General features: G+C 41.3%; 1 protein-coding gene across 1 annotated transcript in view; it reads left to right on the forward strand.

Annotated features, from left to right (window-relative positions):
* The window catches only part of LOC139711010 (cilia- and flagella-associated protein 206-like), a 205,095-nt gene that overhangs the window by 134,450 nt on the left and 55,461 nt on the right, over positions 1-15,184 (forward strand). Inside the window, exons 9-11 of the mRNA XM_071622927.1 lie at positions 4,701-4,805; positions 8,807-8,893; positions 12,310-12,414. Of these exons, the coding sequence (XP_071479028.1) occupies positions 4,701-4,805; positions 8,807-8,893; positions 12,310-12,414 (297 nt within the window). The remainder of the gene's footprint in view (positions 1-4,700; positions 4,806-8,806; positions 8,894-12,309; positions 12,415-15,184) is intronic.

Genomic DNA, 15,184 nt, shown 5'->3' on the forward strand with positions numbered 1-15,184 from the left:
CATGTGGTTGTGCTTACAACGTGGCAAAACACACATTCTCTTTGGATCCTATTCTAGACAGGTTCCCCCACCTATATTCCTCTAGATTTTTTGTATGTTGTTTAAGGATATCAGTGGAACATGTGTGTGAAAAAATAAATTCTGTTGCCATTTTTTCCGGGTTTGGCCATTTGGGGGGTAGATTGACTAGTCTATTATGGCGGAGGCATACCAGTCGCCTTAGCGACATTTCTAGTTTCCATCCTAAAAGACATGATGGTAAATGTACTGATATGAATAGTGAAACTGCACAATTTCATGAAAATGCTGTGATGTGATATGCAGCACCCTACATCCCACATTGAGCACAATTTTCCATACAAAATGGCAAAGATGTACTAATGCAAACATTAGGAATATCAACCATGAGACAAGAGTGACTAGAGATTACATCTTCCCTGAGAACATTGAATGGATATTACTTCCCCACTGATCCAGCTGATCCACAGGGCCCTACCAAAACATTAATTTACAAGCAAGTAAGATATATATCTTATTTATCTGTATAAAAACTTTCTATTGTTTATACCAAACATGAAAAAGCTGTTTAAAGTGTATTCCGATTCATGTGTAGGAAAAACACAAAATGGTGCTCTTAAATCAATCACTGCACAGTATAAGTCTACCTGAGTATGCCACACCTAATATTGATATCATGAATTAATTTCATCATTGCAACTGATTGACAAATTGCCCTACATCAACGTAAATAAGCACTGAATTGATCAGTGTGTTAGTAGTAGCCATGATAAAAAATCATGGGCATACATACTTGAGCTCTGGACAGGCGTCACCTCCACTAGACCACCAAGCTTCTGCCCGAAAGCAAGTGTTGGTTCTAATCCTTGTAGCATGCAGCAGGTACTGCGTAATTATTGTATCCCCCAAACAGAGTTCGGAGGATACTATGGATATGGCCTCGTTGCGCCGCCGCGTCCGCGTCCGCCGCAGATATTTTCTTGTGAACGCTCTACTGGCTGCAATTCTTCTTCGATCATCTTCAAATTTGGCATGAGGGTGTATTATGGTAAAACAAAGACGCCTATTGTTTTTGGTGGTGGCGCCCTTGCTTGTTCCATCTTTATACATGAAAAGGTAAATTTAACAGGGTTTGCTTGTGTGTGCGACGCTGGCCTTGTTTCTTGACCGATTTTTTTCAAATTTGGTATGTGAATGTATCATAGTCAAATCTATACACCTATACCTATTGATAATGCTGCCCTCACTGTTCCACCTTTTACAGGGTCAAAGGTCACCCTGATCATGTCAAAATTTGCAAAAGTGCTTATTTATGCAATAACTTGATTGTTACTGAACGGATTTTATTCAGACTTGCTAAGGAGCTGTATGGGTGGTCATTCTACATGAAGGACATGACAGTTTGTGCTGACGGCGCCCTCAGTGTCCCGACTTGGATGCCAATGCACATTTCTTGTGCGCACTCTATCAGCCACATTTCTTATCAGATTTTCTTCAAATTGAGCAAAAAGGTGCATTATAGTGAAATGAAGATGCCTATTGTTTTCGGTGGTGGCGCCCTCGCTTGTTCCGTATGTATACATGAAAAGGTAAATTTAACAGGGTCTGCTTGTGTGTGCGACGCTGGCCTTTTTTCTTGACCGATTTTTTTCAAATTTGGTATGTAAATGTATCATAGTCAAATCTATACACCTATACCTAAATGCTGCCCTCACTGTTCCACCTTTTACAGGGTCAAAGGTCACCCTGATCATGTCAAAATTTGCAAAAATGCTTATTTAAGCAATAACTTGATTGTTACTCACTGGATTTTACTCCGACTTGCTAAGGAGGCGGTCATTCTACATGAAGGACACGACAGTTTGTGGTGACGGCGCCCTCAGTGTTCCGACTTGGAGGCCATGTCACATTTCTTGTATACCATGACGCTCTATAAGCCACATTCCTTGTCGGATTTTATTCAAACTTGCTATGGCGGTTTGTGGGGGGTTATCCGAGGTAACAAAAGTTTCCATTGACAGCGCCCTCATTGTTCCAACTTTTGAGGATGCCATGTCATATTTCTTGTATGTGCTATACTACATGTAACCTCATTTCCCATGGGATTTTATTCAGACTTGCTAAGGATCGGTGAACGGATGGTCATTCTACATGTACATGTAGGACACAACAGTTTGTGGTGGTGGTGCCCTCAGTGCTCCAACTTGGATGCCAGTCACATTTCTTGTGCATGCTCTATCAGCCAGATTTCTTGTCGGATTTTATTCGAACTTGCTATTGAGGTTTATGGGGAGTTATTCTAGGTAACACAAGTTTTCGTTGCCAGCGCTCTCATTGTTCAAACTTTTGTAGGATGACATGTCATATTCCTTGCATGTGCTATATACTAGCCTCATTTCTCATCAGATTTTATTGTATCCTGCGACAGTTGCCATATTATATAACATTCTGGCCTAAAAAGTAATCCAGATGGGGTATGGGAGACGGATTCGGGGGATACATGTGCTCGAACGGGTCTCCTGTGCGAGTGCTCTAGTTCAAATTCATGAAATTCTTCTGTCGAAATGTTTTCATTACGACTGATTGACAAATTTGTATTTTGCCCTGAACTGAAAAATAAGGGGCAATTTTCTTATTGCTGTTTTGTGTCTGCGTGTCATAGTGCACGTGTACTTGCTGCTGTGGTTAACAGCGGGTTTGATTTACTGTAATGCCCACATACTCGGCTTAATGTTGTGTGGTTTGCACAGACCAATATCAGCAACCGCTTATGCGGAAGCACCGCTTAAACAGGAGAAAAACTTGTCTCCCGACCCTTCCTGATTAAGCGGTGAGCACCGTGTTATCATTATCATTTTTATCCTCATAGTGACATTTTGGTATACAGTAACATTGGATTATATAAAGTGCACAGCACACTTCTTTTTTTTGCACTTCCTGCTCAAAGAATGACACCAAAGTAGACTTTTGAACAACAGTTAAAAGAGTGCTTTCTAGGCAGTGCCTTGTCATACCCAATCTGGCTGTCATGAGTTTCACCGTCCTGTATATTGTAGCCAGCTATGGATGGTCCCGCATGGTCATTCATGCCATCCATCCAATGCAAAACTTTGTGCGTTAGATTTACTTTAAAAGTTTTGAATTACTTAAAATTATGTTTTAATACACGATTGTACACATGATGGCATCATGCAAGATGAGGCTATACAAGACATATTGCCTGTTTTAGTTGACCAAGCCTTGCCATGATTACATTAAACAAACAATGGGGAACAAACTACTTCCACAGCTTTAAAGCATTCTTATAAACCTGTGCATATACAATAAGCTGTCAATATTTCTGTGCTAATTATGCTTTTCAATTGTCTGATGAACCCTAATCATCGTTATTGAATCATTTTAGGCAGAAACTTTATTGGAAAAAATATTACAGTATTAAAATAATTTGAGACGATTTACAGTACATCAAATTGGCCTCAGAAATAGAGGCGCAAGAGTTTTGTTTGTTGTGTTGGACTCCGTGCTGTCTTGGTAACCTGATTTGTGGAAAAAACAAAAAGGGACAAATCTCTTCTTAAGCCCCCGTTCCACTATGCCGTTCTCGCTACAATTTGACAATTTTCTCAGGTCGGGAAGGATCGGGTAAAATCTGAGCCGATCTGGACACAGTACGATGTTAGAACGCTCTAAGTACACTGCAGTACGACTACCAAGTGCTTGCTACGCTCTTACTACGATGATAGGGAATGAGACATTACGATCTCTGCCGCTGCCGGTACGCTTTTGAACGATGTAGCTACGCTGTCAGTGCGATGTTGCCGATGTTATCCAATCGATGCACGCTGTATCTACGCTCTGAACAATCTATGCGATCTTATCACGCTGTTACCCCGTTCAGAGAGCTGAAAAGTGCCCGATGTGCCCCGATGTACCCCAATTCGACTGTCGGTCTGCAGTCAGTCAACTTTTATTAGCATGCAGAACCGAAGAAATATACTGTGGACCTCGAAGAGGCTCCTCAACTCACGGTTCTTTTGCAGCAATGCATTGTATAAACAAAGATGTGCTGATTTTTCCAAGGCTTTTTCTTGATGTCCTTGCTTTTATAGTCCGTCTTCCTCCAGCTGTAGATGATTTCATATTCTTCAAAATTCTGCTATGTCCTCTTCCTCCTCTTTCAGCATCACGTGCAGTCTCTCTTTCTTCGCCTTTTGGGTAGCTGCTTCGCTGCTTTCTTCTCTTCTTTTTCTTCATCTCTTCTTCTTCTTCGAAAATTACAGCTAAAATTACTTCCCGTTCTTGTGCCGATGTTACTATGCTCAGAAAGACCTTGTTACGCTCATCCCACTGCGTTTACGCTGTCACTACGCTCTCCCCGCTGCGTTTACGCTGTCACTACGCTACGATCAATTCTGATCGGGGAGATTGGTAAGAAATTTTGAACCGGTTCAAAATTTCTTCCCGATCTGAAAAAATGCCCGCTCCAACCCTGACCTCCACACGCTGCTGCTACGATGCTTCCGATCCCTGTACGCTCTTGCCACTCTCTCCCGATCTGCTAGATCGGGACAGATCGGGGTCCAAATCGTGATAGTGGAACGGGGGCTTTAGGAAAGAGTGTGGTGTGGAGTTAATCACATTTGGTAATAAATCTAATCTTTCTCCTGCTTCTCCCCCATTAGCCTCAGTTCATCAATCTGGCCCATATCTGGAGTGGTTTTCAGGATGAGATGGTTCTCCTCAGTGTGCTTAGCAACATCTTAGCCAGTCTGGAGCCTTACAATAAGGTTAGTTTTGACAGAAAATGTTTTGTTTTTGTTTTTTTAACTGTGGTGCACATTATGAATTTGGGATCATATAGCTGGAAAATGGAAGATGTATTTCTGTAATAAATCTTTTTGAATATTATTATTCAATGTTTTCCCTCACAAGTTGAAAGTTGTAAAATCTAACTTACATTAATATAAAATCATTGATGTTGAGCCATGTGTTGTGTGATCAAGAGTGTAAATTGCATTCATGCTGCTTAAATAAACCAAACACACCATCGACTTACTAGACAAGAAAGTGAAATTGTAGTATCACGTTGTTTCCTATTTTATTCAGTGATAACTAACAAAAATGTGCAAGTGATAACTAACAAAAATGTGCTAGTGATATAAGTAGTGAATTACTGGACAAGAAAGTGAAATTATGGTATTAATGTTTTTTCCTATTTTATTCAGTGATAACTAACAAAAATGTGCAAGTAATAACAAAAATGTGCAGGTGATGAGTAGATAATTACTGTCTCGAGATTTAAGTACACTAATGAAACAGAAAGAAGTAATAATAATTGAGCATGGCATTAAAACTTTACATCCATTCCCATTGAGACACTGACTAAACCATTCCCTAGAATAGTAAGTTTGCTTCTCTGTGTACAATACTGGACACAGGTATCCTTAGTCTCATTGGTTGATATCTAATAACAATTTTAGAAGATTTCTTATAACTATTATAAATGCTTGCTCTGAATGAATTAAGACAATAATCATATCTTCAAATAATAGAGATTGAATGAAAGAGATATACAAAGTTTCCCCAAGATTTTCTCTTTTACTGGCCTCTAGCATATAATCAATGAAGTGTATAATTTCAAATATACAAATACCAAACAAAGCATGTTTCTTTACCAGTATGTGTACTCGGTTTTCTAAAGTACCTATACTAGGCAAAAAAAAAACATTTTCTTTTTTATCTTTATACCAGTTTAACTCTCACAGTAACAAGGTGCTAAAAATTCTACAGACTTGCCTCCCATCAACCTGCCCATGATAATGAGTGCTTAGTACAAAACATCTCCAGAGGAGTTACAAGAAAGGGCCCTAAAACAAGCCAAGCCCTATCAACATTTCTTTATTATGAGGATATGCTGTACATACACAAGCAAGTACCACATGCATGTGCATGTGACGCAAACATTTTTATGCAATACTCCCATGCAACAACAACAAAAACTAGCTTTTCATGTGTTAATGGAGTATGACAAATTTAGGGAACTATAAAAAACTTTTCAGTTACATGTTATCTTTTCTCTTACATTCCTTAGAGAAATTCTTTAAGAAATAATGTAAATACAGTGTCTTGACATTCATTTATGAATAATGAAATCCACATGAAAATAGCTCCTTTTCACACGTGGATAAACTGTGATAAACATTGTAAACAATGTAAAACTTAACATGATTACAGTCAAACCTGTCTTAGCGGCCACCTGCTTGTAGCAGCCACTGAAAAATCCCCCACACAAATTGTTGTATCATAGACCCTCAATATAGCGGTCACCTGCCTAATGCGGGTGGCAGCCACTCATTTTGTATCTTTATATTTTTGTATCTTTGTCATGAAAAGTTGTCTTTCCACTAACTTGACTGAAACCTCTAGATCTAGACTTTAGTAATGCCACCCTGAATGCTAGAAATCAAGGCAGAGACAGCTCGTAATAACATCGTAGAATTTTACCCAGATGCCGACTAATTCATGATTTAGATCCTTTGAATAAGGACAATGGGATATCTGTCTGGGTATTGTTTCTTCTTTTCGTCAGCTTTGCACATTATCAATCCCCTCGAACTCACTCTTGAACCCCATTTGTGGAAAACCAGTACAAGCCAGTTCCACAGGCTCAAAATGCTATTTTTAAAAAATCAAATGAATAGAAGTAGGCTATTAAAAAGAAAATGAAAAAATGAAGTAAATTGTACCACTAAAAAATCTCAATTTTATAGCTGCTCATGCAAACTTATTTGCTGGCTTGTTTGTTTGTTTGTTTGTTTTTAGCTCACCTGAGCCAAAGGCTCAAGTGAGCTATTGCGATCGCCCTTCGTCCGGCGTCCGTCGTCCGTCGTGCGTCGTGCGTCGTCCGTCGTGCGTCGTCCGTCGTCCGTCGTCCGTCGTGCGTCGTCCGTCGTGCGTCGTGCGTAAACTTTTTACATTTTCATCTTCTTCTTGAAAACCCCAAGACCGATTTTTCATCAAACTTGGCAGGTAGCATGCCTAGGGGGTTAGGAACTCAATTTCTTAAAATGGGCACCATGACCCACCCAGGGGGCCCCCAGGGGGGCCCAAACCCCCCAAAATTAAGGAATCTTTAAAAATCTTCTTCTCTAGAACCAGAAGTGATAGAGCTAAGTTAATACTATGAGTTAGTTCATTGATGACTGTAGTTTTCAAGTTTGTTCATGGCAGAATCAGGGATGCCCCCCTTGGGACCCAGGGGAGGGGGGTGGGGAGGGGTTCTAATGGGGCCTAAATTGTACATTTTCGTCTTCTTCTTGAGAACCCCCATGACCCATTTTCACCAAACTTGGCAGGTAGCATCCCTAGGGGGTTAGGAACTCAATTTGTTAAAATGGGCACCATGCCCCACCCAGGGGGCCCCCAGGGGACCCCCAGGGGGCCCAAATCCCCCAAAATTAAGGAATCTTTAAAAATCTTCTTCTCTAGAACCAGAAGTGATGGAGCTAAGTTAATACTATGAGTTAGTACATTGATGACTGCAGTTTCAAGTTTGTTCATGGCAGAATCAGGGGTGCCCCCCTTGGGACCCAGGGGAGGGAGGTGAGGAGGGGTCCTAATGGGGCCTAAATTGTACATTTTTATCTTCTTTTTTAGAACCCCATGACCCATTTTCACCAAACTTGGCAGGTAGCATCCCTAAGGGGTTAGGATCTCAATTTGTTAAAATGGGCACCATGTCCCACCCAGGGGGCCCCCAGGGGGGCCCAAACCCCCCAAATGAAGGAATCGTTAAAAATTTTCTCTAGAATCAGAAGTTATACAGCTAAGATAATACTATGAGTGAGTACATTAATGACTGTAGTTTCGAGTTTGTTCATAGGAGATCCAGGGGTGCCCCTCTTGGGGCGGGGGGGGGGGGGGGGGGGGGGGGGGGGTTGGTTAGGAAGGTCCAAATGGGGGCCTGAATCGTACATTGTCATCTTCTTCCTGAAAACCTCATGATAGATTTTTCGTCAAACTTGGCAGGTAGCATCCTTAGGGGGTCAGGATCTCAATTTATCAAAATGGGCACCATGCCCCACCCAGAGGGCCCCAGGGGGCCCCCAATTCCCCAAATTAAGGAATCTTTAAAAATTTGGGCCCTTATTGTACATTTTCATCTTCTACATGTACTTCAGAATGCCTGGTCAAATTTTGGTAGAGCTGTGAATAATTTTAGATTAGTGACTGCGTGAAAGGTGAACTTGCGATACTCAGGTGAGCGCTAGACCCGCGGGTCTCTTGTTTAAGAATTATATGCCGTAGTTTATGCTATTATACCATGCAAATGTTGAAATTCAAAATGGCCACTGACCTGTCTATAGTGGCCACTTTTGTTGTTTCCCTTAGGTGGCAGCTATAGACAGGTTTGACTGTACTTAAGTTTAGAGATGAATGTTGCACTCCTGCGTAAAATTTAAACAATATACATAGTAGATCATCTTGCATAATCTGTGGAAAGCCAAATCAGGTAGCATGAATTTCAACACACCATCACAGGTGTAAAGGGTCAAAAGGGATGAAATCCGTAATCATTCTCGGCAAACTGCTAACTTCCCAAATTCATTTTATTGGAAAGTCTTTGCACCAGCTGTTCCCCCCCCCCCCCCCCCCCCCCATTTTGAACGAAGACAATGTGCAGTCAATGTGCAACAAACAGAACTTGTGCTTTGAAAACTTTTATTAAGCTCATCAAAATGGAGACACAGATGATATGTTTTTTTGTGTGTGAAATTTGCTTCCACAGAACCACAGAGAATTCTTCACACCAGATGTAATTGGTCCTCTCCTAGAAGGAATTCCTGTCAAAACAGATGAAGATCGCATTAAAGAGGTAAATTGTTTCATTATTGCTGTTCACATTGCAAGTAAAATTTTCCAAAGTTAGAATTTTGCAAAGTGTAGGTGATGGTTGCTGAGCTTCCCAAAACTTCGTCAGAAAAATTGCAAGCCAGAGTGTGAAATTTTGCACTCCAGGTACAGTTTGCTGTAATTGTAATGAACGCTCATCACTGAAAAATTGCAAAGTTTGTCATGTGACTTCCACACACTTCCTGTTCATTTCTCAAGACTCCAAGCAAATTATGAATGCGTACTATGAATGGGAGTGCTATGAGAGTTTGGGGTTTTAGCGATACTGCTAATCCTAGCATACGTAGTACTATGTGGAGAAAAGGATATGTCTTGAATACCAAGCACGTTATCGGCACCAATCAGTATCAATGATGCCCACTGGATCAACGGTGATGAAACAAAGTGTCTCTGATATAGGACCTATGTACCGTGGTATAGGTCCTATCCGGAGACAAGATGACATTTTGAGGGTACAACGAAAGCAAGAGAGAATATGTAAGCAAAAGCGGGGAGGGGGAGAAATCCTACAAGGACACAAAAGACATTGGCATATTCACCACACCTATTGTGGGATGGATGCCTGTGTACTGTGTGGGAAGAGCAAAAGCAGCAGCAATACGAGTGTCCTAACACAACCTTGTGATCTTTCCACCGGATCAAATACCTTAAGTTTACAAAATCTGATTTGATGTACATTCTCTACATGAATATAGCAGAATCTGATATCCAGTACAGTCAAACCTGCCTTGGTGGCCACCTGTCTATAGTGGCCACCTGCCTATAGCAGCCACTGAAAAGTCCCCCTTAGAGAAATTAAAGCCGTGTCATAAACCCTGTGTATAGCGGCCACCTGTCTAACACGGCCAGTGGCCACCAATTTTGCCTCCCATGGTTGACTTTAACCTGTCTATGGCGGCCATAGACCCATACGGAGCCGCAGCCGAGCTGATATAATTCAGCACGTATTGCTGCTTCGCAGCCGTGCCTGTCATTTATGGGTAGCGTTTAGCCATGGCCACCGCTGCATTCACCTGCCACTCCGCAGTCATAGTAATACACATAAAAAATCTTGTTTTAAGTAGGCCTACGCATGCTACTATGCAACAACTCGATCAATACCGGCCGGCATTGTTCAATGCATGAAGCACACGCGTGCACACGTGTACACATACTACATATTTAATGCATGCAACAATACATTCATGTAGGCAATGCACACAAAATGTCAGATAACCTGTCTATAGCGGCCACCTGTCTGTAACCTCCACTCTTTTCGTCTCCCTTGGGTGGCCGCTATAGACAGGTTTGACTATATATGGAATAACAAAGATTTGTGTAACCTTCCCATGTTTATGACAAACAAAGTAACAACAGATTTGAGAAAAAACTTGAAGAGTGTGTGCAGAGTAGAGGTATGATGTATTGGAATTAGCACAATAATAAATGCATGGGATCAAGAACAACTGTAGTCGCGGTGTTTAACTGAAGAGATTTGCGCAGAGTTGATCCTGTGCAAATCGAACTACATTCTGGAATCATCCTTCAGGCATGTGCAGTTCGTTGCGAATTTTTTGTGGTAGTTATTCCGTGGGTGCATAATTTTGGTATATGTGCGAGACACCTTTTGCTGTCTGTATGGAGCAATGCATTACCATGGCATGGTAATGGCAAATTTTCATAAAATTCATGCAATATGTGGCTTGAACTACTCTCTCATTATTTGAGCTGTTGACCTAAGCAATAGTTCTAATTTTTGTAATGCTAACCATGTGCAGAAATTTAATCAAAAGATTAGAGATTCTTATATCAATGCCTGTTCTTTTTCTGTATAAAAGTGCATGTATTTTTGTCTAGTTTACTTTTTGCAACGTAATAGTGGGCTTGTTTTGATATATAACTCATATGAAGACGCACATAACCATCAAAGCTGAGCTCTCTAGATTTTTACTTTCGCTGAGCCCATTCAGGTGCCCATAAAGTGTACAGCAGAAGGACTCTATTCATAATCTCATGTCCAATTGATATTTTGCATTGTTTGATGGCACATGCGGTTGACTGTGGAAAGGGGAAACATGTACTGCTTGACTGCATTCGCACAAGTGAATTGCCATCCTGTCATTTGGGGACATTGAATGCTCTCAGAGAAAAGCCTGAAAAACAGATTGAGACTAAACTTCTGCATTTAACCAAGGCATGTACAGCTGGCCAAATTCATGAAACATGTGACTGTGTCGATTATAAGGACATCTGAGTAATGTCAAGGCGTACATACTATTAAAGCTGTGAAGGGCAAGCTGATTTTGCAATAACACTCGTCTCATTACCCATTGACGCCTGCCCAAGTATACTTGGGACTTACTCTTCCACAGGTTAAGATGCAAGAATAGATGAACATTGAAGAGTTTGTAGGTGTGTAAATGGCATAATATTCATGTTGTTTTAAGTATCTGTGATAGAGAGTAGAGTACCCTGTTGACATTATAGATGCATACCTTAGTGGGTACTTATTTGCCTAATGTTGCTTGACTTTTGACAGATATGAGCTGTTGTTTTAAGTGTAATCTCTCTTGATATCTATTACGCTCAAATAGATGAAGTATTTATATTTGGACATGGCAGTAAAAAAAAAAGTTACAAACAAACTTGTCCTTATATTAGATGTGGTTCTGTTATCATGCCCTAGCTAATACTGTATACGCTATAATGTTCGCGTACATAAATTTTCGCGAATTGCCGCTGTCACACATTTTCGCGAGTGGTTAAATTCGCGATTGGGGGACCAGAGAAAATATGAAGTGGCAAAGAAAGTGTGAATTTTCAACTTACTAGCAAATAAGAATGATACTAGCTATACACTGCATGAAAAAAAAAACTTCCCAAACTCTGCTAACTAGTAATTTAGAATTCAACATTTTTGAAGTGGTTAAGTCCATCGCGCTAGATTTCTGATGAGTGGTCCCCTTGCGATAATGGATTGGCTCTCTAAAGTATTTGTAAGTAGACGTGGACGTGCTATATGTACGTAAACAAGCTTAGCCAGCACAGTACTAGTATATGGTCTGTTCGGTAAGCCATGACATGGTACAGTTTACTACTAGTACTGAAATTTTCGTATCATCAAGGCATGGGATTCGTTTTGGAAGGTAATATTTTCGCGTGTTGTTAAATTCGCGAATAGCTCCCGACTCGCGAAATTCGCGAAAATAAAACCCCCGCGAAATATATAGCGTATACAGTAACCATTCTTTCAAAACTTTCCAAAGCACTGTTATGTTTATGTTTTTAACTGTCAATGCTGTAAATTCATATATTTTACCTGTTCTGCAGACTTTTAGTGCTTGGAGTGCATTCTGTCTCATGTATGGTATAATATTTTCTTTTGCTACTCTTTTTTAGACAGCAGGTAAAGACCATCGTGTCAAACCATCTGACTTCAAGCACGTGGACTGGTTGTTTCCAGAAACCACCAAAAACTTTGAGCGGCTCCCTCTCCAGTATAAGGTTGGTGATAAGCATAACCTTGTCCACACAAGATAAATATGACCTTTTCAGTCAAGTGTACAAATTGTTGCACATGTGGAGGTGTCATGGCCGAGTGGGTAAGGGCGCACGTCTCTGAATCACATGAGCTTGATTTAGGTTCATGGGTTTGAGCCCCACGAAGCCCGACATGTTTGCCCTTCAGCAAGGCACTTTATCCACATTGCTGCTCTATCCACATTGCTGCTTTCTACCCAGGAGTACAAATGGGTACCACACTACCTGGTAGGATTAGAATGTTTATGTTGGTTTTATCAGCATGTGCGCTCCTGTAAAATGGCAACTGGCTGGAATGCTCCCCAGGGAGTGGAGAGAGAGCACTGTCTGTGCTGGCAGGAAAAATTGCATCCAGACACCTGGGTAATAATAGTATGTATGCGCTTTGAGCACTCTATAGAGTGGATTTAGTGCAATATAAATCCATATTATTTATTAATAATAATAGTAATAGAATATATTTATAAGGCGCTTAATAAGTGCACAGTTTACCGGAAAAAATTAATATTTAGACCAAAATAATACAAAAATACAAAAAATAGATACAGTGTATAAATGCAAGTACTGAAAATCAAAATCAGTGTGCACCTCCATCAACCGACCCACAACTGGACCATTCCAAAGGACTATCTACTAAAAATATAAGTCTTCAGCAGAGTCTTAAACTGATTAACGGAAGTGGCTTGATGTATATACAGGGATGCCAGTTTTCCGGCAATAGCCGGAATTCCGGCTTTTTCATATTTTGGTGTCCAATTTCCGGCTTCGTGATATCACGTATATTATTTCCGTCTGTGTGGGAAAGCCGAAAAACACGAGAAAGAAACAAAGAAAGAAAGAGAGAAAAACGAAAAAATATGATCATCTAAACTTACGGGACATTCACTTTCACGATTTCCGTAGTATGTTTCGCATATACTTGGGCATGAGAATATCACAAAACGACTGTCATAAAAAACTAGCGCGATGTTGCTGCTGCTAGCTGGGACATGCAACACGTGCGATGATAGCGATCGAACAGTGTGTGGTGTTTCTATGCGATGTACTTATGTAGTTGATGTGCGGTGCGGTGCATGAATCATACTGCGCTCTCGCTATAGCTACAGCGCTGAGACGGTGTGGTGAGTCGATTGAGTCAGCTGAACGAAGCAAAACTACAGATTTTACGGCACTGGGACATCTTTATTTTTGCTACAAATTCCTTTTTTTTTCTAGAATACGACCACATTATTGTCTGGAAAGCGTTATACAATGTACCGGCACGTGCGATCGCGATCGAACAACGTGTGGTGTTTCTAGGCGATGATGTGCGGTGCATGGATCATGCTGCGCTCTCGCTACAGCTACAGCGCTGAGAGAGTATGGGGAGTCGATCGAGTCAGCTGAACGAAGCAAAACTACGGAGTTTACGGCACTAGGACTTCTTTATTTTTGCTACAAATTCATTTCTCTGGATTAGATTTGAGGGAAGAAGAGCTCTCAGAAATGCTCAGATTGCACCAGAGAGCATCTAGAACCCCAGAGCTTCCAGGGCCCTTGAGCGGGCCCTGGACCCCGGCCGAAGGGACTTCGCGCTCGTGATGTGCGCTTCGCGCACATCAGTTTCGTTCACAAAAAAAATTTCCGGCCCAAGAGCAATTTGCCACTGGCATCCCTGTGTATATAGGCAGGTAGAGAATTCCAGAGAGAAGGGGCAATTGTAGAAAAAGCAGGATCACCATATTTTGTGTAAGTACGAGGTCCAGGAGTCAATTGCATTGGGATCTTGAGGAAGTAATGGAACTTAAAGAAACAAGATCTGTGAGATACTTGGGGGCTTGCTCATTCAGAATTTTGTACGTAAGCAGAAGAACTTTTATTATTACCCGTATCAGGCATCTGAGCTATGATTCTTTGAAATTGTATTTCCCGCGTGGGGTTACACTCCAGCAGGGAAAAGAGGAGCAAATTTTCCATATTCCCCTCTTTGACAAACACCTGTGGGATTTGCGTGTTAAAAACGAGGGGAATATAGCATCCGGGCACTTGAGCTCCCAGTGAGGAAAATTTGCTGTTGATAACAGTTTCTCGCGGAGTAGTTTCGCAACGAAGGGCAAAGTCCCATAGGTTAACACATAAAACTAAGCGACGATCGCTGTTACTGTGTGAGCCTTGCTGTTTCTACGCGCGTCGCATACCTGAGTTTCGTGACAGAGGGCAAATTGCCATAGGTTAACACGTAAAAATAGGGGACGATCCCTGCGCCTGTGTGAGTAAGCTGTTATACACGCGCCGCTTACCTGAGCTGTGTATAGGGATGCAGCGCGCAGTGTGTTGTAGAGCTCGACTTGCTCTGAGTGGAAAATTGTTAAAATTTACATTGTTATGATTTATTTTGCTGCTCAAGATGCCTGAAATGGGTAATGATAATGATGTGGACTGTCTACTTTCGGGGGATACGACATTAATTGCCCTCACTAGAATTGTATTGCCCTGGTCTTCGATTTGGCAATGCAATTCCAGTTCAGGCAATAAATGTTGTATCCCCCTCATGGCCAGTCCATATTATTAGCTCACCTGACCCGAAGGCTCAAGTGAGCTATTGCGATCGCTCTTCGTCCGGCGTCCGTCGTGCGTAAACTTTTACATTTTCATCTTCTTCTTGAGAACCCCTGGACCGATTTTCACCAAACTTGGCAGGTAGCATCCCTAGGGGGATAGGATCTCAATATGTTCAAGTGGGCACCATACCCCA

Source organism: Diadema antillarum, unplaced genomic scaffold (assembly GCF_040938485.1).
Source record: "Diadema antillarum isolate AM-2024a unplaced genomic scaffold, OU_Dant_1.0 seq00001602_RagTag, whole genome shotgun sequence".
In the NCBI taxonomy this organism is placed as follows: Eukaryota; Metazoa; Echinodermata; class Echinoidea; order Diadematoida; family Diadematidae; genus Diadema; species Diadema antillarum.